The sequence below is a fragment of the Equus asinus genome, chromosome 18 (assembly GCF_041296235.1).
Source record: "Equus asinus isolate D_3611 breed Donkey chromosome 18, EquAss-T2T_v2, whole genome shotgun sequence".
Lineage (NCBI taxonomy): Eukaryota > Metazoa > Chordata > Mammalia > Perissodactyla > Equidae > Equus > Equus asinus.
In genome coordinates, this window is record NC_091807.1 from 41,159,488 (window position 1) to 41,184,717 (window position 25,230).

A 25,230-nucleotide genomic window follows, 5' to 3' on the forward strand; every position below is an offset into this window, starting at 1 on the left:
TGGGTCCTTGCGGGTGGCTGGGGCAGGGGCCGGGATGCCTTTCTCGGCCTCCCTATGGACCGCCAGCCTCCACCCCCAGGCCCGCAAAGAATCAGCAGCCACCTCACACACAGGTTGTGTGGTCTTTAATGTATTTCGAGAAGAGCAGACCATCTCACACCTCAGAGGGATGCAGGAATGGTTCTCAGACCCCCAGGTGGCACGACCAGGTGGCACAGGGTGAGTCCTCTGGGCTGGCATGTGAGCAGCCCCACGCGGCCCTCCACCAGCAGGAGGTAGGTCAGCATCAGCCCACTTCAGGAATGGCGGGAGGACGACGGAGGGCCTGGGGTAAAGTGAGGAACCAGCTCCCAGGGCCCAGTGTCCTGCTTCCACCTGGCGGGGAACGCTGCCCTGCCCCCACCCAGCTTCTCCCACAGAAAAAGAGAAGCCAAATGAGGTTTCTCAATTAAGTCAGTTAAAAAAAAGGAACACTGCACTGTTTAAAATGCAAGCACCTGGACAACAGGAAATGTCACCGTTTAGCCACAGGCCCAGGAATGCAAGGGCCCAGGACACCCCATGGGGGCTGGAGTCTGCAGGGCTGGCATCCAGGGCCACCTTGCCAGTCCCCAGGGGCAAGCAGGATTTGCCTCCCAAGAGGGTGAAGGGCAGGTGGTGTGGTGGGCACAGGAAACCCACCACTGTCCACATGAGGGCCAGGCACAGCAACCTAGCCCACAGTGGCCAGCAGCTGCCAGAGTCCCCACGGGCCCCAGGCCATGGCAGAGGTGAAGTGGGGGTGAGGGGTGCAGGGCTCGGGGCCGCCCGGGACAAGCCAAGCCCCCTCACTGAGGCATGGGTCATGGGGCCAGACCATGTAGGGGCTCCAAAGTCTGAACACTGAAATTCGGACAACACTCGAAACCTGGACACCAGGAGGCGTAGTGACCAATGTCTCAGGCTTGGTGAGGACGTGGAGACGACGGGTGTGCTGCCTCTGGTGTCAGGGATCTGGCCACCCACTGGGCCGGGCTGGGAGGGCAGGTCAGGCCAGGTCAAGCCAGGTCAGGCCTTGGCCTCCGGTTGCTGGCTCTGCTCCATGGAGGCCAGCCCGGTGGCCCATGTGCTGATCTCTGGGTCCGGCAGCAGGGCCCTGTCCTGCACGCTCAGCACCTGCGTGGCCTTCTCCTCAGGGCTGCTCAGCTCCTGGGCCAGGGGCAGGGGCTGGTGGCGGCGCTCGTGGAGGTGCCGCAGGCCCACCAGCACAGCCCCCAGGAAGTAGGCGGCGGACATCACCAAGAAGTACACGAAGTAGACGAGGAACTGGAACAGAGAGGGTGCAGGTGAGGGGCGGGGCGGGAGGGGCCAGCAACCCAGGAGGGGCAGTCAGGGCGGGCACTGTGTGCTCCCCCCTCGCTCTCCCTCTGGCTTGGAGGCGCCCAGGGGTCAGAGGCCAGCGCGCGAGCAGGTCCCACAGTGCGCAAGCACCACCCTCGCCCTCCTCCCTGCCACAGCTGGGCGCCGCCCTGGGGGGCTCCCTCCACTTTCCCACAGAACCCCGGAACTTTCCCCGCAGCCCTGTGGCCTCCGGGAGCTCCCCCGAGGCGCCCTGCTCATTTCCCATGACCATAGCCCCGCTTCCCTCTGAGGGCCGAGTTCCCACGGCTGCCGAGGGTTCACGGACATCTGTGCTCAGCGGAGCCGGGCGAGGAGGATGGCAGTCTGCGTCTCCCATGGCCTGAGAGCCAGGCAGCCCTGGCGCCTCCACCCTGGTGACAGGCGAGACTGCACAGCAGTGACACAAGGGAAGGCATGCCCAGCACACGAATGTCCCTCTCGATTCTCAAGACCATGGAGACAGGTCGGGGAGGTCCCGGTGTCTATGGGCCAGAACAAGCGCGGGCCCCGCCCAGAGCCCAGAGCTCTGCAGGCCAGTCCCCTGGAGCCCCTCGTCACTGCGCTGTCAGCCCTTCAGGGAAGCCCACTGTCAGAAACAACACCAGGAAATGAGTCGCCAAGAACTGTGCCTCCATGAAGATGGAGGTGACCTGTTCCACCTGTTCCCCCCCAGGTGTGCCTGAGACCCTGCGTGTGATGCTTCTGTGTGCCCAGAGCACACAGGTGACTGACGGGTGGACGGGGGCAGACCGGCCAGGGACCTGGGACCCCAGGCAGCAACACGGTGATGCATTCCCTGGGCTTTTTCTTTTTGCTGCATGACTTTTTGAACTAAAGAACCCAGCAACACAGAAATGCTGAAAAATGCAGAAAAAATGCCCCAACTAAAGCTGCTTTCTATGGCCAAAAGATCAGAGGGGGACGCCCACCAGGACAGGAAACTGAGAGATGGGAACCATGCTACTCCAGCCAGACCCCACCCTCCCATCCTCCCATCCTCCCAACCACCCAGCAAGGACCAGGGGGGAGCTTCCAGCCAGACCACACTCTTGTTACCCAGGCTGTAACAAGGCCCCCACCCACCTTGGGGTGGTGCTGGACAAGGCCCAGTGGGGAGCTGGAACGTTCACCCCTACAGAGACCACCTGGGAAGGGACCCCCAACCCCCTCAGGGTCAGGACTTTCACCCCTCAGCTGCAGCAAGAATGCCCCACAGCCCTGTCACTAAAGGGCACGTGGGGAGCTGGAAACCCTTTCCCTGCCCAGCATAAGGAGGAGCCTGGCTCAGCATCAGGAGGGCTGAGTGAAGGGCCTAGACTGTCACCCCACATGGCTGGAATGAGGTGCACACCCCTAACTTCCCCTGCTGGGGTGACATGAGCAGCAGTCAGCTAACACGGAAGGATCAGGTATGACCCAGTCTCATACTGACACCCACAAGGCCCAGGTGTCAGTCAGAAACCGCTCACACACACAGCCACGGGGAGCTCCACCCACACGGGACACAACCAGCAGGTACCAGCACCAGGGAGACAGGGATGCTGAAATTCCACGAGACACTAGCCCAGAGACCCAGCTTATCAGCTTGCCACCATCATAAAAATGCTTCCACGAGCAACAAACATGCTTGAAACAAATGAAAGAAAGTCTCAGGAAAGAAACAGGAGAGACAAAGAGGAAAATTTAAAACTGAAAAATACAATAATCACTAAAATAAAAACTCAGTGAATGGTCTCAACAACAGAGCAGAGGGGACAGAGAAAAGAATCAGTGAACTGGAAAACAAAACAGAAACTACTAAAGCTGAACAACAAAGAAAATAGATTGGAAAAAAAGCAGAGCCTCATTCTCTTTGGGACCATAAGCAAAAGACGTAACATTGTGTCCACAAGCAGAAAGAAGATGGGGCTGCAAAAGCAGTGAGGAAATAAGGGTCAAAAGCTCCCCAGGTCTGGCAAGAGCCATGAACCTACAGATTCCAGCAGCTGAGGGAATCCCAAATAGGACAAACCCAGAATAACCAGGCCAACAAATCCAAAGTCAGACTTGTGAGAGCTGAAGACAAAGACGGAGGGAGAATCTTGAAAGTAGGCAGCCCTAGCAGACTAATGTAGACACCGAAATTAAAAATACACATCACTGACAAGTGCTCAAAAAGCACTGAAACACTTAGGTCTCAGTCTAACAAAACACGTGCAGTACTTGTGTGGTGAAAACTACAAAATGTGAAAGAAACCAAAGACATTCTAAATAAATGGACAGACAGACGTGTTCTCAGACTGGAAGATTCAACACGGCAAAGCTGTCCGTTTCCCAGAAACGATATACAGGCTCAGTGCTACTCCTAACAAAATCCCAGTCAGAGTTTCTGTACATACAGACAGGATTACTCTAAAAGTTGCAGGGAAAGGGAAAGATACTATAATAGTTCAAAGAATTTTGAAAAAAAATTAAAAGTTGGGGGAACCAGTCTACCCAATTTCCAAACTGACCCTACAGCTGTGTGAGCAGGACAGGTGGTGACGGGGAAGGCGAGGCTCACAGCTCAGGGGAACAGGGCACCCAGACAGAGACGCACAAGCACACCCAGCTGAATGATGACAAAGGTGAGGGAGCAAGTCAGCGGAGAAAAGTCGGTCTTCCCCACAAATGGTGCTGAAGCAACTGGACGTCCACAGACAAAAGAATGAAGCTTAATGCAGACCTCACACCTTAAACAAAAATTAACTCCAACTGATCACAGCCTTAAATGGAAAACTAAAAAGCTTTTCAAAAGAATGTGGGGAAAGTCTTCAGATCCCAAGCTGGGCAAAGAGTTCTTTTTAAAAGGAAAAATGGGGGCCGGCCCGGCGGCGCAGTGGTTAAGTTCGCACGTTCCGCTTCTCGGCTGCCCGGGATTCGCCAGTTCGGATCCCGGGTGTGGACATGGCACCACTTGGCAAAAGCCATGCTGTGGTAGGCGTCCCACGTATAAAGTAGAGGAAGACGGGCATGGATGTTAGCTCAGGGCCAGTCTTCCTCAAAAGAATAAAATAAAATAAAAGGAAAAATGGACAAATCAGGCCTTATCAAAATTAAAAACCTTCACTCTACAAACATAACAAAGTCAAGCTACAGAGCTGGAAAAAACGTTTGCAAACCATATAGTCAGGCAGCACGTAACACTGCAGTCAATGACGGACTGAACGTACGACGGTGGTCCCGTAAGATCAGCACACACGCCTGGGTGTGTGCAAGTCACTCTGTGATGTTCGCACAACGAGGACACATTTCTCAGAAGGTATCCCTGTCGTCAGGTGATGTGTGACTGTGTATCCTACAAACGACTAACACTACACGACATAGTGCTCAAAACTCAAGAGTAAAAAGACAACCATCCAATCAGGAAATGGGCAGAAGAGTGAAGGGACATTTCACCAAAGACGGCAAACCAGCACGTGGAGAGAAAACGTCATTAGCCATTAGGGAAATGCAAATTAAAACCACAATAAAATAGCACCCAGACCCATCAAAATGGCTAAACAAAAAATAGTGATGGGGCCGGCCTGGTGGCATAGTGGTTAAGTTTGTGCACCCTGCTTTGTTGGCCTGAGGTTCGCAGGTCCGGATCCTAGGCACAGACCTACACACCGCTTATCAAGCCATACTGTGGCAGTGTTCCACATACAAAATAGAAAAATATTGGCCTAGATGTTAACAATAATCTTCCTCAAGCAAAAAGAGCAAGATTGGCAACAGATGTTAGCTCGGGGCCAATTTTCCTCACCATAAAAAAAAACAGTGACAATACCAAAAGCTGATGAGGATTCGGAGAAACCAGATCTCTCGTCCGTGGCTGGTGGGAATGTAAATGGTGCAGCTACCGTGGGAAACAGAGACAGCGTCTTCAAAAGCACACAACAACAGTGTGACTCAGCAACTGCACTTCTGGGCATTTGTCCCAGACAAACGAAAACCCACGTTCACACAAATCCCTGTAAACAAACACTGATAGCAGATTCATTCCCAACAGCCCAAAGCTGGAAACAATCCAGAGTCCTTCACGTGGGCAGGTAAACGAGCTGCCGTCCCTCCACACCAGGGACACCGCGCAAGGAAAAGGCATCAGCTAGGGGGGCAGCAATGCCCCGATGGATCTCAAAGGCCAGATTCCAGGGCGGGCCCTGTGGCCGAGAGGTTGAGTTCATGCACTCCACTTCAGCGGCCCAGGGTTTCACTGGTTCGGATCCTGGGCACGGACATGGCACCGTCATCAGGCCGTGCTGAGGCAGCATCCCACATGCCACAACTAGAAGGACCCACAACTAGAATATACAATTATGTACTAGGGGGCTTTGGGGAGAAGAGGAAAAAAAAAAGAAGAAGATTGGTAACAGTTGCTAGCTCAGGTGCGAATCTTTCAAAAAAAGACCTAGAAGGTTGATTTTTTTAAAAAAAGCCAGATTCCATTTAAATAACACCCACGAAACGCAAACGTGACAGAGATGGGGGCAGACTGCAGTGGCCGGGGGTCGGGGGGAGATGTGAAGGGAGTCAGCTGGGGTGAAAAGGCAGCTGGAGGGACCCTGTGGGGAGGGGACCATCTCACTCCAGACTGAGTGAGGTCAACATCCTGGTAGACGCTGCACCGCAGAACGGAGCATGTGCCCGGGGGAGAGGAACGGGCACACGGATCTGCAGCGCCTCCCACGTGCACATGAATGTGCGTCACCCAGAAACAGGAAGTTTAATTTAAAACAGAGCTAACAGAGGCCCGATCCCCATGCTCCGTCCTGGCCCCGTGTCTGCATGGCCTGTCCCCACCCCTCAGGCAGACGTGAGGGGCACACGGAGCACTGAGAATGGGCACAAGCGAGCAAGATGAGCGCCACTTCCTACGTCCCGACCGCCAGAGCCTCTAACTGCAAACACACCATCTGCTCCTCCAGTTACTCTTTAACTCGGAAGTGAAACCAGCCACAGAAAAATCAATGCGCTTTTCTCGATGCGACCTGACATGGACAGGAGCCAGCAGGGGGCGGGGCTGCGCCAGGGCGGCGAGGGAGGCCCACCCTCAGGGAGGACGCGTGGGCGCTGGGTGACAGGCCTGCTTCTATGCACACTGCCTGGCCCCACGGGCTGGACACAGGACAGCGACAGGTATAGGGACCTCAAAGGTCAGGGCCCACAGGCAGGTCAGAGCTGCCACGTGGCTGGGTCCACCAGGATCAGGGATCTCTCTGAGACAGGCCTCTGCCCATCCACACTAACTGCCCCACTCTGCTGGGCAGGAACTGGGGGTCCTGGATGGAGGGCTCTTCCCAGGCCAGCTGGACTACTGCCAGGCAAGGCTCCATGGAAAGGCCTGGGGCCAAGGGGTGCTCCCCTCACAGAGGCTGCTGCTTCTGGGGGGAGGCCTCCCTGGACAGTCAGCAGAAGCATCTGCCGGCCAGCAGCCCTGCAAGGGAGGGCCCCAGTATGTCCATCCCTGGGCACAGGGCTCATGCCCTCCCGATGGCCCCTCTGGCCTACCTGGTTGGTGCAGCTGTCCACACACCTGTGGACCTGAGTCCAGCTTGGCCACAGAGGGGCTGCGCCAACCCTGAGACAGTTCCCAGTGTCCAGCCCAGGGAGCCAGGGGCTGTGCGTCTGGAGGGCCCTGCAGAAGCAGGCCTGAGACTGACCTGCCCATGTGGATGCCAAGGGTGAGAGACCCTGATGCTCTTCCCCAAAGGGGCACTTCCACCCCCAGGACCATTTCCAGACGAGAGGGTCTGCTCCTGCCCGGCACCTCCTGCCTGGCCAACCATGGGGTCACCAAGGCCATGCAGACTCAGCACCCTCAGACGGAGGGTCAGACCTCGAGGGAGCCCAGGACCCACAGAGGTCCCGGCTCCCAGCAGATGGAGGCTGCGTCCCCTCAGGCCAAGGGTGCCTGTCGGGCCACAGGCTGCACGGGGTGGTCCCCGAGAAGCCCAGTCACCACCCCTCCTGAGGGCCCGTCCTCTGGCTAGTTCTAGCTTGTCCAGAGGGGTCCTGCCCTGGCTGAGACCACAGGAGTCACACACAAGTGCCCCCCAACCTCACAGTGGATAGGAATTCTTGACCTCTTCTCAGAAGCACTGAGAACACGCCCAGAGTTGGACCAAGGAAAGAGGACCAGAGAGGGGCCAGCGCGCACCCACATCAACCCCACCAGCTCTCCTTCCACCCATCCTCCAACAGGAAGGCAAGGAGCTGTCACGTGAACCAGGCCCGGGTCTCACTGCCTGACGTCACAGGCAAGTACCTGAATAAGGGCAGTGAGCGAGGACAGCACAGGGACGCCTCTGTCCTCCCAGTGACGTCAGGCAGCGTGGTGGACGCCCAGGCCAGCAGGAGCCCCTCCAGAGCGACCCACACCTAGGCCGACCTTGGAGGTCCCAGAGATCTAACTGGAATCAGCCATGCCGATGTTGATGTCCCCAACCTGGGCCCCAGGAGGAAGGACAGGCCAGCCCCGGGCAGCCACACCATGGCTCCCTGCTGCCCTGCCCTCTGACCTTTCCCCTCCTGCCCGGGGCTGCTTCTCACCTCCTGCTCTGACCCAGTCAGTCCAGTGTGTCCAGCTGGAGATGCCCGGCCCCCTGGGCAAGCCCCACCCACAGTGGATCTGTGTCTGGGTCCCTGGAGGGGGCGATGCCCCCGGTGGCTGGACACCAGGATGCCCTGGCTGGGACATCCCCCTCGAGGCCTCCCTCCTGGAACGGGGGCTCACCTGCGTGTGGACCGGGAGGCCCAGGCCCCGCCTGTCGGAAACAACGAGGGTGACGGTGGTCTTGAGGATGGTGGCGAGGAACGTGTTGACTCCGAAGACCAGGGCACACAGCTCTTTAGAAAGGGAAGATGCGATCTGAAAACTGAACGGGAAGCAGGCTCAGGCCAGACTCGACGGGGCGACGCGAGGTGCCCGCAGCGCACAGAGGACCCGCCGGGGGGCAGCAGCTGCTCCCTGGGCAGCCAGGGGCGCCAGGAACAGCCTGCACGGCCTGCGGACTGACCAGGCCCACTGAGGCCCCGAGAGACCCGGAAGCCCAGCCCGGGGCCCAGCGGCCCACCGCTCCTGGGGCACACGCTCCAAGCTGCCGCAGCCTCACAAGATGAACAGAGAACCAGGCGCCAACGCAGCCTCGGCAAGACGTTTAAACGTCTCCTGGTGGCCAAGGGGCAGAGAGAGTGAGAATCAACGCAGAATCCGTGAAAATCCCCCTCACGAGGACGGGCAGAGCAGCAGGAGGAATGAGAGTCTCCCATCACTACGTCATTGAATAAATCAGGCACAGGACAGTCGCACAGGAGAGCAGGGGAACCGACACGCTCAGAGTGCCAGTCCTGCAAAGATTAACATTCCAAAGTACTTCCAACCAAAATCCCCAAAGTGTAAGCAACCAGACAAGAAACACTCTCAAGCTCTGAAGAATAAACCAACAGGAACATCCAGACCTTTCACAAGAGTGGCCGAGGGGCTTCCACTGGGCTGGGGTCGGGGGAGCAGGAAACACGGCACACACGGGACGAGCAGTCGTATGGTGAAGGCGGCAGGCCAACCGTGGGAAGGAGCTTGTCACCGAAGTGCAGGGTGACAGATGAGCTCCTGCGACACCAGAGCTGGGCCAGGAGCCACCAGTGAAGCCACGTCCCACCCAAGGGTCTCACTCTCGCCCCACCACTCGGCAATGGGCGTGAAGGAAAAGCCCACGCACGACACGAGACTCCCGGCACATCTGGAGGTCTAAGTGCATGACGTGCAAAAGGAGAAAAACCCAGCAGAAGAGTCCACGGCCATGAATGGGAAGAGCCAGGCCGGCCGTCATCAAGGAAGGGCCAGAGGCCGCGGGCTGCCCTCCACCACCCGCAGGGGCTGCATGTGCCCAGCGGGCATCTACAGCATCCACCGACAGCCCCTTTCTAAAGCACATGCTCTGACATGGCCAGGCCCCCTCTCAGACCCATCTGGGGCCACAATCAGAATTTGGAAAGAAAAGTGTAGGTGAGAAGACGCCGCCCTCAGTGCTGTATGGCACAGGAAAACACTGGACGTGGCATTCCCATCAACTGGGGAGGGGCCGTGTGGCGTGTCACTCATCACCAGGAGGACCAGCCCCGTCTGTGCCGACCCTGACCCACACAGCTAAGGGAGATGGGCAGGGCTGTGGAGCCCTATGTCAGGCAGACCCCCGACTTTCAGCAGGAGGACAGGGGTCTGAGAAGCAAGTCTGTGCTCCTCCCCGTGCCTCTCTGCATCGTACCTGACGTTTCCTGTGATGGACGTTATAACCAGGGTGCCATTCTGACAGGCAGGGAGGGACGGGGAGAAGGGAGGACAGCTTGGCGCCCCCCACCCCACAGCACTGATGGTAACAGAAGCGCAGAGCGCCTGCCCACAGGGAAAGCTCCGGGACCTTTGGGGGCTGAGAAAGGGTGGGGCGGGAGGAAGGACACAGCCTCAGACTGCAAGGAAGGCCAGGCCTGGGCCATGGGCACGGGGAGCAGGAAGGGCATCATCCGCAGAAGTCGACCCCAGCGGGTCAGGCGTGCAGCAGGGCATCTGGCAGCACTTGGCCCTCGAGTGCGGGAAAGGAAGGACCCGAGCCTGATCAGGTTCTCGGAGCCCGGGAAGGTGTGGCAAAAGTGGATAGGGAGGTGTGGGTGCTGGGTGCTTCTGTGAGGGGGCACGAGTCAGGCCACCACGCCGTGGGGTGACAAGAGCAGGCATCAGGAGCCTGGGGCACTGTCAGAGCGCGAGACGAGGAGGGACAGGTGCTCTGATGCAGGCATGACCAGAGGGAGGCGAGGCCTGGGGGCCCAGGGAGGTGAGGCCTAGACGGGAACTAGGGCCAAAGACCCATGTGCTGGGGGCGGGAGACGGGCTCCTGTGTGCGAGTGGGGTGTGAGCGTGTGGGGGAGAGCATGTGGGGGGTGAGTGTGTTGGGGGAGAGCATGTGGCGGGTGAGCGTGTGGGGGGTGAGCGTGTGGGGGTGAGCGTGTGGGGGGTGAGCGTGTGGGGGGTGAGCGTGGGGGGGTGAGCGTGTGGGGGGTGAGCGTGTGGGGGGTGAGCGTGTGGGGGGTGAGCGTGTGGGGGGTGAGCGTGTGGGGGGTGAGCGTGTGGGGGAGAGCATGTGGGGGGTGAGCGTGTTGGGGGTGAGCGTGTGGCGGGTGAGCGTGTGGGGGGTGAGCGTGTGGGGGGTGAGCGTGTGGGGGGTGAGCGTGTGGGGGGTGAGCGTGTGGGGGGTGAGCGTGTGGGGGATGAGCGTGTGGGGGGTGAGCGTGTGGGGGGTGAGCGTGTGGGGGGTGAGCGTGTGGGGGATGAGCGTGTGGGGGGTGAGTGTGTGGGGGGTGAGCGTGTGGGGGGTGAGCGTGTGGGGGGTGAGCGTGTGTGGTGAACATGTAGTGCTGTGAAAGGCCACAGGAGCACGCTGGGGGTCTTAGGAGCAAGCAGCACACGGGCCAGGGAGGGTCCTGGAAGGCACAGCGGTCTGGCAGGTAGCTCTTGGGACGTCCCTGGGCAGGAGCAGGAGAGCCCCCAGCGGTGTGAGCAATACAAGGGCATGAAGAGAGCCCTGGCGGAGGGCGAGCTGGGACACCTGGGCACTTCTTGGCCGTGAGCCGCGGTTCTCAGCAGGAGGAGCAGCAGGAGAGGAGAAAGGCTCCAGGCCACCCAAGATGGGACTGCAGCAGCGCGTGGGGCCCCGGAAACAGGGGGAGGCTGGGAGAAGGGACTTCACAAGGGCCACCAGGGAGCACGGTGGGAGGCGCCGCCACAGGGGCCAGCTCCGTGCCGAGTCTCGGGGTCACAGCAGCTGGGACGGGACGTGCTGTGAACAAGGGGACAATTGGGCCCTTGGCTAAAGGTGTCCAGGGGCCACTGCTCCTCCCATGTGTGCAAAAGCACCAGCCCTGCTTCACTGCCCGGCACACACTTCTTCTACTCCCCAGAGAACATTCCAGAAGGGAGGCCTCTTAATATACACCGATGACCCCACAGCCCCACCTGGCAGGAGGACAGTGCATGGCCCTCCAGCTGCCTGCCCACAGCCAGGCCCTGGGCTCTGGCCTCTCAGCAGCTGCCTGGGCCAGCGCCCTCCTGCCTCCACCCCGCCCGGCCCGACTTACGTGGCAATGGGCACCAGGAACTGGTAGGAGCCGCGGAAGAGCACAAAGGCCACGTAGCACAGCCAGATGCTGCGCGTGCTGTACATGAGGAAGATGAGCCCAGCCTGCACTGCTGTCACGCCCGCGATGACCAGCTCCGCCCACAGGGCCCAGCGGATGGTCACGAAGCCCGCAGCAAAGGAGGTGATGGCACCTGGGGAGATAGGACATGTCACGGCCGTCCCCGCAGGGCAGGAAGGGCGGGCGGGGACGGTAGGGCGTACCGAGCAGAGTGGAGGCGGCGTCGACCCCCCCGTTGTAGACCTCGGTAGTGTCGTTGGTGGGGTTGACCACATTCCACAGGATGTGCACGTAGTAGACGATGAGGTAGTAGCCGGCCGAGTTAAAGACCCACCAGAGGGACCAGAGGCGCAGCTGCGGCAGCCGCAGGTTGTCCCGCAGCTCCCAGAGCATGCGCACCAGGGTCAAGCGCCGCAGGGTGTCCAAGAGCATCCAGCCAGCCTTCCTGCCTGCAGGCCGACCGGGGCCCGGGCTCATCCGGTCCAGCTCGGAGGGGGTGGCCCCGCTGCCCACAGGGCTGCTGCGGTTGAAGAAGAGGCTGCGCTTGGGGCGCTTCAGGAAGAGCGCAAGGAGCAGGCTGAAGGTGAGGAAGGCCAGCGAGATATAGTTGAGCGTGGAGAAGGAGAGCCTGCCCACGGTGACGAGCAGCTGGCCCAGCACGGAGCTGGTGAAGACGCCCAGCAGCACGGCTGTGCGCGAGTAGCCGGCCATGCGCTGGTAGCGGGCGGGGCGCACGAGCGAGAAGATGTAGGAGGAGTAGGCGATGCGGGCGGCCATGGTGATGCTGTAGAAGAGCTCCATGAGCTGCATGTGCAGCACGGAGCGGCCCCACAGCAGCAGCAGCCACAGGCAGATGTAGCTCAGCGCCTGCAGCAGCAGCACCGGCTTGTAGCGCAGGTAGTCCGTGAGCAGGAAGATGGGCACCAGCACCGCCAGGTAGGAGTACGACAGCACTGGCGTGATCTCGTTGGTGACCTGTAGGACAGCAGGCTGGTGACCCCACGCCCCCCACCAAGACCACGCCGGGAGCGCTGCCCCAGGCCACCACATCCTCTAAAACGTACAGCCCGTCAGGACGGTCCAAGCAGCGGGGAAAACAGGGAGTAACACAGCCCGCGCCAGATCACGCTCCGCCCTCAGCACACCTACCCCACCGGCGCGCTTCCTGTGCCCGGCTGTGCTCGGACCTCCACTGCCAACCAGTGTGGCACAGAGAAGACTCGTTTGCCTCCAGAAAGCTGGTGATTACCAGAAAAATAGTTACTATCTACATGTTAGGTCATGCTAATCTGGGTTTTGTTTCGCTCTTTTCGCTGAGGAAGATTCGCCCTCAGCCAACACCCGCACCCATCTTCCTCCACTCCGTATGCGGAAGCCTCCACAGCATGGCTGGCGAGTGGAGCAGGTCCACACCCAGGATCCGAACCTGGGAACCCCAGGCCACCGAAACAGAGCTTTAACCACTCGGCGATGGGGCCGGGCCCTCTAGGCTTGTTTTTAATGAAATAAAAACATGATTTGATTTTGCCTTCAATCTACCAAGATGGAAGTCAGGGTGCGACCACTGCACACTCACCCAGCACAGCCGCCCGGGTCCTGGAGGAAAGGCAAACGGGGGCAGGGAGGGAAAGCTCACACGACGGTGACACAGAATACAGAGGAGGGGGTGAAAACAAATAAAGGGAACCTCGTCTAAAACGGGGTCGGGAAGCTGAAGGGGCTCCCACACCCGGCACTCCGGAGCCTCGGCTCCCCAGCAGCGGGAAGGGAGAATGTCTCCGGGCCCAGCAACAGCCCAGCCAGAGAGAGGCGGCTACCCGAACCTCCCGCCGGCCCCTCCCAGCCTCCCCTTCCCCATGGAGGAAGCCCCAACTGCAATTCCCGCGCTCTTCCTGAAGAAGCTCATTTTGCTGGTAAAATAACTGGCTCTTCTGTTTTTTACGGTTGACAAATGGAAGAAACGATAAAGAGGGAAAGAGTGAGAAGAGAGAACGGAAAGGAGAGGAGACAGGACAGGACTCTCCTCATGCTTTCCGCCGCGTAGTGGCCAGTCTGCTCGGTTCCAGGGTACAGGGGACGCTGGAAGGGAGCCCCTGGCTGCCCCTGCCCCAGCCCACTCGAGGGAGGAGGAGGACTGGGCCACGGCCCCCTGCATCAGGCGGGACCAGGGGAACGCGTTCTGTGGGAGCCAGGACTCCCACCTTCACCAAGGGAGCCGCCTGTGGCCTCAGCGCATTCTCCTTCCACACAAACGAGGAGCTGAGCACAGCGAGAGTGCTCCCTCCTGGGGACACAGGGCAGAGGGCACCACTGCAGACCACTCAGGGCAAGAGCCAGAAGTTCCCCCTGGCTGCCCAGGGAGGGGCTGCCCTGGGCTCACCTGCGCCACTCCATAGGAGGTGGCCCCAGCCTGGCAGAGGCCCAGGTCTCTGGCCTTGTCCCCTTCCTGGGGGACGGACATGAGAGGCACCCTGGGCTTGGAGCATCTCCTAGGTGGATTTTCAGCAGGTAGCCCCATGCAGGAGCCCTGCCAGACCCCACCTGACAGCAGACCCCACCCAGGGGCCCCACCTGACAGCAGACCCCACCCAGGGGCCCCAGCCACAGCTCAGATCAGGCAGGGCATGCACCAGGTGAGCCGGGGGCCTTGCTGGGCTCTCAGCAGCTGCAGCCTCCCTTGGTCCCACCAGAGTGAGAGTGCTAACCCTGACTTGGGCCTGACCACCTGCTAACTCAACAGTGCAATCCACGAGCCAGCCCGGGTGCCCCTCAGCCCCATGACGTCAGCAGGCACCAAGGCCCCCTCTGCAGAGTAGCCCGGGTCTGCATGTGGGGCTGCCTCCCGCCCACCACTCACCAGCCACCGGGAGACTGAAGCAGCCAGGCCTCCAACGGGAAGTCCTGCGCCCTGTGGTCTCCTGAACCCACACACCCACTGGGAGCCGAGGATGACCCCAAAGCCTGTGGTCCCCAAAACACTGAGCACTAGAGGTCCCCCGGGCATTCGGGGATGTTTGTAGCACACGTCAGTCCCCAGCGGGGAAGCTGAACCACCTGCGCTTGGTCAGGAAGAGCCACGGGGGCCTGGCTACAGGGGTCTGGCCGTGTTTACGGAAAATTCCAGGAACATTAAACAGCCCCTTGGTTAATGAGATCTCTTGGCAGACAGCTTGCTCAGCTGCGGGGGCCTCCCTGTCAGAGCCGGAAGGGTCAGAGCCTTGGGGAGACCAGCTGGTCTCGTCCTCCCCTCCTCCTCTCCTGCCCCCACCTCCTTCCCTCCTCTCTACTCCTCCTTCCCTCTGTCTCCCTCCTTCCGTCCTCCTCTCCTGACCCCTCCTCCCTCCCCCCCCAAACCAGCCAGCAGAGGAGACTGACTCACATCACAGGTTAAAGGTGCTGGGGGCGGGGGGCGCCCACAAAGTCCCTGGGGCAGGCGGCCCGGCACTGGCACAAGGACGGCCTCCTACTGGCCTGTGCCCAGCATAGCCTGGACATGCTCCCAGCACCTCAGTGGTTGGACAGGCCAAGGCCAGGCCGATGGGCAGAGCGCAGGACTGTGCCCAGACCTGGGTCCAGGCAGCTGCAGGACAGCAGCTTCTCTGAAGGGAGAGGTTCCCCAGGGGCCAGGCTGAGCTGGGGTGTGGGGCCAGGGATGTGGGGTCAGCAGGAGGGACAGGCAGCAGGACGGGGCAAGGGGGCTCTGAGGATCAGTGGATGAGGGGGCAGGGCAGGGCTAGGCCACAGGTGACCCGAAATCCAAGAGGAGGCATCAAGAGCCGACACCTGGAAGCACCTGGATGGGCCCCGAGTCCACCCTGATGAGAGGGCAGGGACCGCCATGCAGCAGGACAGCCAGCAATCCCACCAGTGATGGGGTGATGGGCCGTGTCAACCCTGGTGAGGGACTGCTGTGACGGGTCCTGGGCGGGCGCTCACCATCGGCAGGGCGGGGGGCTGTGGGACTCAACCCAAAGGTACAAAGCAGGCCTTCGCACCTTCACTGCCCGCTCCCTAAACCAGGGAGGACAGAGGGCGGGAGGCCACACTCAGCGCCACCACGAGGGAGGATCTGGCCAAACTAAATGCACAGCCCCAGCATGAAGGACCCCATGGGCCCAGATGGCAGAGATACGGGACACACAGGCCGTCGGTCATCAGGTCCCGCGAGCGCCAGGAACCTCACATGGCACAGAAGGCAGACAGCCCCGCAGAGAGGGAGAGGCTGGTCAGGGCAGAAACCTAGGAAACGCTAACCCAGCAGCAAGATGGCCTTTGCCTCCAACAGATGGGCAGAAACTCAACATGGCCACCCAGGAGCTGGCCAGAGGGACACGGGAAGCTGGCTGCACATGTGGAGCAAGCAGAGGTGGTGCCCAGGATGCGCACTGCAGCGGCATTTCCCGCAGTGGTGACAGACTGGAGACCACTGGAGCAGACAGGATGCCTTGTGCTCAAGCCCCCCGGGGCACGACGCAGGGAAGGCCCCCCTGGAACCTACTGGGTAACTCGCCCAAGTCCCGCGGCAGGAGAGGCTGCAGAGGCTGCCGCGGGCACGGCTCAGGGTGCTTTCCAGACCAGGCCTGGAAGGCCCGGCTCCCAGCACCCGCAGGCCGAGCCCCACCGGGCCAGCCTGCCTCTGCCGACCCTCTGCAGGTACCCGAGGGCCTGGTGGAGTGGCGTGATTTGGGGAAATTACTACTGGATTCAATCCATTAACGTGTGACCCGAGAGGGTGGGCGGATGGGATTTACAACTTTCTTGCTGTATTTTTCTTATTCCTATTTTAAGGGAGCGTCACACATATCCTATTCCTATAAATAATGTCAACAGAGCAGGGGAAAGCCCTCTGGCCATCAGTGAGCAAGGGAGGTGAGGGACCCCTTACTCGGAAGAGGCCGGGAGTCTGGGGGGCACGGAGGCAACCCTGAAGGCCCCAGCCCCAGAGGATGGGCAGAGTCCCCACCCGGGCCTTACCTGGGAAGTGACCCACTCTAGCGGTCAGCAGTGGCTGTGCATCGCACACAATCACACAGCCAGGGCTTTGAGCCAGTCATGGGCATCTTCCCAAGATGGCTACTTTGAGGGGACAGACCTCACCGGCACAGTGACGCCACGGACTTAAACAATTTAGGTCTGCAGGGCTAGCCTGGTGGCACAGTGGTTAAGTTCACACGTTCCCCTTCAGCAGCCTGGGGTTCCCTGGTTCGGATCCCAGGTGCAGACCTACACACTGCCTATCAAGCCATGCTGTGGTAGGCATCCCATATATAAAGTAGAGAAAGATGGGCACAGATGTTAGCTCAGGGCTAGTCTTTCTTAGCAAAAAGAGGAGCACTGGCAGCAGATGTTAGCTCACAGCTCATTTTCCTCAAAAGGAAAAAAGAAACTCTAGGGTCTGTGACGGGCAGGGGCCAAGCCCTGGGTCAGACGGAGACGGGTAGGGACTTCCGGAAGAAATCCAGCAGTGTTGTGGGACCCTGCGGGGCCAGCGATGGCAACATGGGGTGCAGAGGCCAGGGGCCATGGTGGAGGGGACAGATGGAGGTTGGGAGCAGAGAGCGAGTCAGCCCAGGGGACACGCGGAGGGAGGTGAGCACGGTGGTGACCCAGCTGGGACGGGAGCCTGACCAGGTGCTCCATCAACCAAGGGCCCACAGGCCTCACGTTCTCCTTTTGCTTCGTTCTATGGAGAAGGCAGGCACTGGGAGGCAGCCGCTGCCACTTCTGCACCGCCTGCGCCCAGGGCCCATGTGGCACAAGCTCGCTCGTCAAGTTTCAGCGAGACCCTGTGTCCTGCCGCCGAGGGACAGGAACATCCCCTGGGTAACCTCCTCGGGCAAACGCTGCCAAGTCTCCGCTGGAAGACGGTGCCCGGTGGGTACACACAGGCTTTCTCACCAGGGCGCCCAGCCTGCGCTGGGGGGACAGGGGACACCCCCTCCCTCGGAGACCCACAGACACAGACCCCCACGTGGGCTGCCGTCACTCTAACTGGCTGGCTAGTAGATGGGAGTCAGGCCCCTCAGTGCGAAGGGCCCCGGGGGGCAGGACCCACGACACCACGTGCCACCTAAGTCCTGCACCACCCACACCCACCCGCCTGCCCCACGTGCCTGCTGCCGCGTGAAGTTCTTGTCGGGGCCCAGGAGGTAGGGCGTGATGAAGCTCTCCCCAGGCCGCATCTGCGCCATGAAGCCATAGAAGCAGAGATAGAACACCAGGCACCGCCAGGACTTGAGTTCACGGCCCGGCCCCGGCTCCGGGGGCGCCTGCTTCTCTGCCGCCTGGCTGGAAGGCGCCATGCCGCCCAGGCCCCGCGCAGCCTGGGGGACGGGAGGTGATGCTGCTCCTGCAAGAAGAGTCGAGAGTCAGGACAGCTCAGCCGACAGCTGGGCCCCCCGCCCCAAACTCAGCTGAAAGGTGCCTCCCCTTCTCACTCAGCTAGGACTGACACCCACCGAGCAGGGAGGGGGCCACCAGCCCGAGACAACCTGGGCACCAGGTCCACGCAGACCAGGCTGCGGCCACCTCCAGGGGCCTCCGGGCTTGCAGTCCCATAAGTAGCCACAATGTTAACTAAAACTAAATACAGTCTAAAATCCAGTTTCTGGGGCAGAGCAGACTCATTTCAAGCGCTCACAGCAGGTGGCTGGGGCTGCGGGGCTGGGCACACGTCCCTCCCGGGAGAGGTCTCAGGGACACAGCCTGCTCCGGTGGCTGGTGTCACAGCGCCCGGACGCGTCCACGTGCGGAATCCCAGCTACAGCTACTGCAGCGCAGCCCGGCCCGAGGGGGCCCCGAGGGTGTGGGCAGGAAGAGGCCCTGCTGGGATGCACGATTCGTCCCCCCAGGAGGCCAGGCACACACCTGGCCACAGCACAGGTGGTCAGTAACGGGAGGCCAGGGGCACGAACTGCAGCCTGGAGCACCGACCCATGGGGGGGACTCCATGCAAGACCGGGGGACGCAGCAGACAGGGTTGGCAGGTAGAGCCAACAGTGAGGCAGGAGCCCTTGAGGGAGTGACAAGGTGACAGGCAGGCAGTGCAGAGGACAGACGGAGGCCCAGACCTGGAGCCTAGGGTCCCTGGTATCCCCGGAGGTTCCCCGAAGTGAAGCGTGGGCGGTAGGTGGGCCTGACTCATTCCAGATGGAGCATCCCAGCCAACAGGCCCTTGAGAAGTGGCTCAGGCGGCCTGCCCAGCCCATGTGCCTCCGGCGAGGAGAACCTCCCAACAGTCCCAGGCCTCCCTCTGGTACAGGGTGAGCAGCCCCTTTCTGACCCTACTAATCACCCCTCTAACATGGAGAGGCAGATAACCACATCTATGGATCTCAATGCAGTTTCTCTGCTGCTCATTTTCGTTACTACGTCTCCAGGTGCCACGTGACCGTGGTTTTCCACTGAAGGCACGACAGAAGGTTCCTTTCCAAGCAAGTCAGAAAGCCAGCAGCCAGGAAGAACCACGTCAGGTGCAGACGGGCGCCCATGCTGAGCAGACAGTGAAAATCGGGGAGGGCTCACCGCTCCCCCGGCCTCAGCGGGTGGGGACGCCCTGGACGCAGAGGCAGCTGGGCTGGAAGATGCTGGACAACTCCGTGCCACTGCATGGCTGTTCAGGGAGGGTGTCCATAGCGGGTCTGGATTTGGGGGGAATCCCCTCTAATCCCCAAGCAGTGGGCACAGAAAGTTCCCAAGATGTGGGACCAGTTTTGGGGGTCCAGGGGCCCCAAGGCAAAGCCGCCCAGATTCCTGACACTAGGTCCCCTGCGCTGGGGCCGGCCTGGGGCTCAGGGACCACCCAGCAGGAAGCTTCTTGACTCTTCCCATGACGAGGCCCACGAAAGCCAGGTGACCGCAGAGACCCCCAGGGCCCCTGAAGCAGAGTGAGACCTCACACCAGGGGCCTGGTTATCACCTGCAGCCCTGGGCCTCAGCAGAGGGAATTGTGTGGGACAGCGGGATGGCTTCCGCCTTCAAAGCTCCCGTGTTTGTTTCTGTGACTCAGAGAAAAGGGGGGTAATGGCAAACTCCTCGAGAAGCCGGGGCTGGTGTTTCGTTTGGGGGCTACAAGGAAGAGCAGGGCGGGAGTGAGGGGCAGCCGTGAGAATTCCAGAGAGTTTCAAAGGGAGGGGACGATGGGGGGCAACAGTGGCCCCAGGAGTTGCAGGGTCCTGGGACAGCCCCCCAACGTTCTCAAGGGGCCCGAATGAAACAATCAGCCAGGTAGGGAGCTGGAACTCGGCCCCCGCCCCGGCCCCCAGGAAAGAGCCCAGCACGGAGCACAAGCCACGCAGCTCCTGCATAAGAGATTCCAGTGCCTGCTTTTCTGACCCCCTGGCAGCTGCAGAAACAGGAGGGGAGGGGCTCCGGGCAGAGCTGTGCACCCAGCTGGAGACCTCACTGTAGCCCCAGGACGCCCTCGGGCCCCTCCCTCCCCTAGCGCACGGCCCCCTGGAGGGAGCAACTGCACTCTCACCAGCGAAGCGCCCGGTGGGGTGAAAGCCAAGAACTAAGCCCAAGGTCCCCAGGAGGGGGACCCCACCCTCTCAACCCCGGGGGCTCAAGAGCTCCCCGTACCTGGCCTTCCTGCTCCGAAGGCGTCACCTCCAGAAGCGACAGGAACTTCCCTCACCTGGTGTCCCCAGATCCCAGGCAACCGTCTTGGACACCAGCGCCAAGCACACCGCCTTCCCTTCAACCTCCCAGACCCCTGTGGCTTCTGAAACCGGAGGCGGAGCTTCTTAAAGAAAGTTGAACTGGGCCTGCCCCACACCGCCGTCTGAAGGTCTGGGGCACAGCCCAGGACTCTGCACCTTAACCCAGAGGCACGCCCAGCAGGGGACGGGCATGGCAGGGGATGGGCATGGCAGGGGACAGGCATGGCAGGGGACGGGCCTGGCAGGGGACGGGCATGGTGTGCTGGGACACCGCCTCGGGGTTCCTGGCTGGTCATGGAAAACAGCTCCTTCTGAACATCCAGGATCCCCAGACAGCACGCACGGCAACCCCACCCCAACCACTGATCAGGTGAGCCCCTGGCCCCCAGAGCCCCCCAGGGCCCAGCCAGGAGGGGCTGCAAGAGGCCTCCAGGGTCACAACGCAGCAGTGGACCAGCCCTACTCCCCACAACGGTGGACACACAGGGAGCCATCCCAGGTGACGGCAGGGAGCCCCGTATGCCCGAGGAGCTCACAGAGGGGGAGTGTCTGCAGACGCCGGGGAGCAGGGCAGACGGGACAGGGTGTACATCAGGGCTCTCCTGATGCCACCTCTTAGGGTGTGTCCTACGAGCTCACCCCTTCCCTCCCAGCCCCCCCAGGGCTGACCCCATCAAGCGCCTGCCCTCACAACCGCCCCTCCAGCTCCATCCCGCCGTCTGGAGACACTGCCCAGTGCAGCACTCAGCCTGCTGAGCAGCAACAATAGTGAAGTCCTCCAGCGTCTCCTGAGTTACACAACAGCCAGAGGGAAGGAGCAACTGCAGCCTTGGGAGAGAAGCCCAGGCCAGAATTCCTCCAGGGAAGGGGGGTAGGGGGTAGGAGGAGGGGATGGGTGGCCCAGGCCTCGGGCCACTTCTGATCTGTGATCACAGGATGCTAAGGACCCATGGACCCTGCAGCTCACTTGGAGCCCTGGGCTCAGTAACATGGGCCTGGTCTCCCTCTGGGGACTGCGCTCTGTGTCTGCTCTACGTCTGCGGCCTGTTAGCTGACGTGGGTCTCCCCTTGGGCACCAGCCTTCCCCACAAACACTGGCTCAGAGAGCCGGCAGGTCCTCGCGGAGTCCCAGCAGGGTCTGTAGGAGCAGCTGCCCTCTCGAACACCAGGAGGAGGGACTGAGCCCCCTCTGCTCAGCACTCAGCGGGCTCTAGGAGCGCTGCTGAGCGCAGACGCCCGCCCAGGACAAAGGCAGCCCCTGTCCTGGGAGCACGTTTACTGCCACGTGGCCGGCCCCTGACCCTGCCCCGTGCCAGGAGGAGGCAGACCCTGCGAGGAAACCCGAGGAGCACAGAAGGTGCAGGATCCTTGCAGGTTCCCGACCCTCCCCTGATGCAGCCCCTCCTCCAATGGGGGTGGGGCCTGGTCTGTACCTCCCCTCAGGACACCTCCTGGTTCCCGAGATGAGGTGGAGATGAGGTCGTGCTGCAGGGGTCCCAGGGTAGAGCACAGACTGGGGGGGCGGGGGACGACACGCGGCAGTGCTGAGCTTGGTCACCTTTCACGGGCTGAAATGCCACCAAATGGCCTCACAGAAGGAAGGGGCCGGCCTTGAGGAGCTGGCACTGCAGGCAAGACCACCAGCTGGGGCGTGAGGGGTAACACTGACTTGAACTGAAGGGACCACTGGGGAGACGAGGCTCCTGAGTCTCCTGCGTCTCTTTGCTCTGCACTGTCACAAACATGTTTTCAAAAACTCCTGAGACAGGTTGAGGGGCTGTCACCTGCAGCCCCTCCTCTGGGCTGGACGAGGAGGTCACTGAGAAGTGAGCCAGGCAGGACAGGGCCAGGGGAGGAGCTCGGCCCACCCCAGGAGCAGCAGCTGCCATACAGGCACAGGGGCCAAGAATCCAGGGTCTTATCTGAAAGCCATTTTTAACACTGGCCACCACGGAAAAAACATTGAGCCGCACGACCCACACACATTTACGATTCCTCCCCAGGGCTCAGTGGGGGCCTCGGGCCCTGCTCCTCAGCGTTTGGGGAGGAAAGGCCATCTGTGCTGGGGACTGAGGGCCAAAGGGAGCACAGATGCAGAAGACAGCAAGACTAGGGCCTTGCCCGTGTTCTCAGGGGGGTGCGTCTGCCTCAAGTCTCATTTTGTCAGTATACTAAACTCACAAGGGGCGGGCACAACCACCGACACTGACAGGCGCCAGTAGTCAGCTGCATGGCTAAGGCTCAAAGCCCTCCGCTCAGAAAGTGCAGACTGCTCTTCCAAACCCGCAGGCGGGCCCAGCCCCATGCTCCAGGAAGCCGAGGCAGAGGGACCTTGTCACCGGCTCAGAGCCACAGAAAGGAGCCCAGAGGCAACAAACGTGCTCAAGCTCAGGGCAAGCGGGCAGCAGGACTAGCCTGGACCCCCAGTGCCTGGCCCCAGCCCAGCCCCAGGCAACTTCAGGGCAACCCAAAGAAGTACCTCCGGCCAGAAGGGTCATGGGGGAGGGTCATGGGGGAGGACCAGGGACCTACACCTCTGCCTTCAGGAGAAGTCTCAACAGTTCCTGCACCGACCTGACCCTGCCCACACCCCAGCACCTGCGGGGGGGGGGGGGGGCACTAGCTACTCCCCCAGCTCTGTCCTCCCAGCACCTAGGAGGGACGGGGACCCAAGAGCAGAACAAAGGCAAACACCAGCTCTCTCGTTCTGTTTTAAACCAGCCGCTACTGCCACAGGTTAATCAGGGAGGTTCATTACATTTTCAAACACCTGTTAGTAAAAGTAAGAATCCTTACATGCTTTCCCTAGGTCAGATGACAGACTTCCCTGTTCCAAACAATAAAATGAAATCCTCCGGCCACCACTGCTGTAGATACCAAACCCACGAGTTTAACAGGCCCTGGAGGCATTGGTCATCTCTGTCCAGCACGGACAAGGACAGCAAAGACCCTCCCAAGGACAGCAATGAGCGGTGCACACGCAAGAGAATGCAAAGGCCCAGCGATACTGTCCAGCCGAGGCAGCAGGGCGCAAGCCATCGGGGAACCCTGGGCCGGGCGCGGGGCTCCCACACCTGCAGAGGTGGGTCTGCGGATTCAATCAGGGCTGCAGGGGGCTCTCCAGTCTCCCTCAGGGAGGGCGCGCCTGGTCACTCCTCCGCAAGGCGCCCAGCAGGCAGCTTCAGGTACTTTAGGAACGCGCCTGCACTGTGGGCGGCCCGGAAAACAGCTTGTTCTGCATGCATTCCAGACTTCCGAGCGGGCTCAGACTCTGATTCGTATTCTGAGACCGAGCAGGCTGGGGCGGAGACCCCGAGAGGGCGAGGAATCCAGGACACACGGGTGCGCCTGGGCCACTCCCCCGGACCCTCTAGGGCAAGCGTTCAGACCCGGAGTAAACAGGACCCCGGGCACAGTTTCCCCTCGCGGAGGTGCTTGAAAGACCCTCAGGAAAGGACGGACTGCGGGCAACCGGCTCAGGCCGCGGGACGACCTCGCGCGCTCCGCGCCGGCCGCGCCGAGGGCTGCCCGGAGGGGCGTCGTTCAGCGGGAACAGACGAGCAGCCGCCCGGCCGAGACCCCGGGCGCGCTAGGGGCCCTTCGGACACGTGCGTTCCCGGGGGCCGCCCGCCGCCGGTTCCCGCCGCAGTAGCACGTGCGCGGGGCCGCCCCACGCGGCTCCGAGCGCCCGGGGGAGGGGCCCGCGGGGTGCGCGGCCGCCAGCGCGGGGGGCAAACTCGGCGGCGGGGCCCGGCGGGCAGAGCGGGGACGGGGCCGCACGCTGACCCTCGACCGCACTCGAGACCCCGGCTCCCGCGCCGCGCGCCCAGGGGCCCGCATCCACCTGCACCCGCCCCGCACGCGCCGCGCCGCCGCAGTACCTGGGCGGGAGCCGCTCCTCCTCCTCCTCCCGCGGGGCCCCGACTGACCTCCCGCCCGCGCGCCCGGACCACAACGCCCAGAGTGCCCCGCGGCCGCTTCCGGGAAGCGGGCGCTTCCGGGACACGCCCTCGGCCCGCGTGCACGGGCCGTCACCTGGACGCCCCGCCCCATCCCCGGCCGGTCACCGCCCCCTAACACGCGGTGTGGCGCGGGCCCCAACCACCCCTCCTGGAGCCCCGCCGGACCCTCCGTGCCCTCCTGCAGCAGCCCCCACTGGCCACACCGCTACGTCCCCGCTTCCTCCTCCAGGATCCCCCGCTGGAACCCCCGCGCCCTGCCGAAGCCCCCACTGGCCACCTGGCTACGTCCTCCCATTCCTCCTCCCGGATACCCCACTGGACCCCCGTCCCCTTCCCGCAGCCCCCACTGGCCACCGCTCTGCGTCTCCCCCTACCTTCCCCCCGATCCCCCGCCTACCTCCGTCCCCTCCCGCAGCAGCCCCCACTGGCCACCTGCTGCGTACCCTTACCCCCATTCCTCCTCCTAGAGCCCCCGCTGATACCGCGGGGGGAGGGGGAAGACCACCCCCCCACCACCGCCCACCCCACCCCCCCACCGCAGTCCCACTGATCCCCCTCCGGCCCCCTTCAGGGCCCCCTTGCCTACCCCGGAGGCGCCCGGCCCTGGTCACAGCCCCTTGGCAGTCCTGCTGTCCGGATTGACCTGGAGGGAGGACTCCCACCCCCACCCAGCTGCGACCGCCCCTTGGACCAGTGCCGGCCCCTGACCCCGGCCTCCCTCCCCCGGCCGTCCTGAGCAAGAAGTTCAAGTGCTTTTCTTCTACGCTCATTTAAAACGTCCCTTTCCTGGCAAACCCACAAGCACAAGCCTGGGACGTGGTCACTGCGCCAGGACAGGACTGCAGGGGTTAGTGGAGTCCCCTCCCCCAGCACAGCAGCGGCCTGGGTGGTTCGCCCTGACCCACATTTGGTCTGGTGGCTGCCTGGGGTCTCCAGCAGGGCCCAGACACAGATGCCTGCTCTCGGGGTCGCAGATAGCAAGCCCCCAACCTGGCATGCGCCCAGTGCCCAGGCCCCCATGGTACCCTGGGATCTCC

The 25,230-nt window shown here is 61.8% G+C and overlaps 1 protein-coding gene across 6 annotated transcripts; it reads right to left on the reverse strand.

Annotated features, from left to right (window-relative positions):
• Positions 1-102: 102 nt before the first annotated feature.
• SLC19A1 (solute carrier family 19 member 1) lies at positions 103-24,895 on the reverse strand. Of its 6 annotated transcripts, none has more exons than XM_070489024.1 (7): positions 24,780-24,895; positions 17,685-17,920; positions 12,721-12,809; positions 11,775-12,148; positions 11,512-11,704; positions 8,117-8,258; positions 103-1,305 (listed from the first exon to the last, which is right to left on the reverse strand). In XM_070489024.1, exons 2-7 carry the CDS (start codon positions 17,871-17,873, stop codon positions 1,048-1,050), a joined length of 1,245 nt encoding a protein of 414 aa, XP_070345125.1. In that variant the 5' UTR covers positions 17,874-17,920; positions 24,780-24,895; the 3' UTR covers positions 103-1,047. The 6 variants fall into 6 exon arrangements, with proteins under 6 accessions (XP_070345125.1, XP_070345124.1, XP_070345123.1 ...); XM_070489023.1 differs by lacking the exon at positions 24,780-24,895 and adding an exon at positions 24,113-24,209; XM_070489022.1 differs by lacking the exon at positions 24,780-24,895 and adding an exon at positions 20,152-20,360.
• Positions 24,896-25,230: the final 335 nt, after the last annotated feature.

Coding starts and splice junctions, on each gene's coding strand:
- SLC19A1 (XM_044750677.2), bottom strand. CDS start 17,873: ATGGCGCCTTCCAGCCAGGCGGCAGAGAAGCAGGCGCCCCCGGAGCCG. Junction 12,547..17,684: donor AGAACTTCACGCGGCAGCAG/GCACGTGGGGCA, acceptor GCTGTCCTACAG/GTCACCAACGAGATCACGCC. Junction 1,306..8,116: donor GCCTCCCGGTCCACACGCAG/GTGAGCCCCCGT, acceptor TCTCTGTTCCAG/TTCCTCGTCTACTTCGTGTA.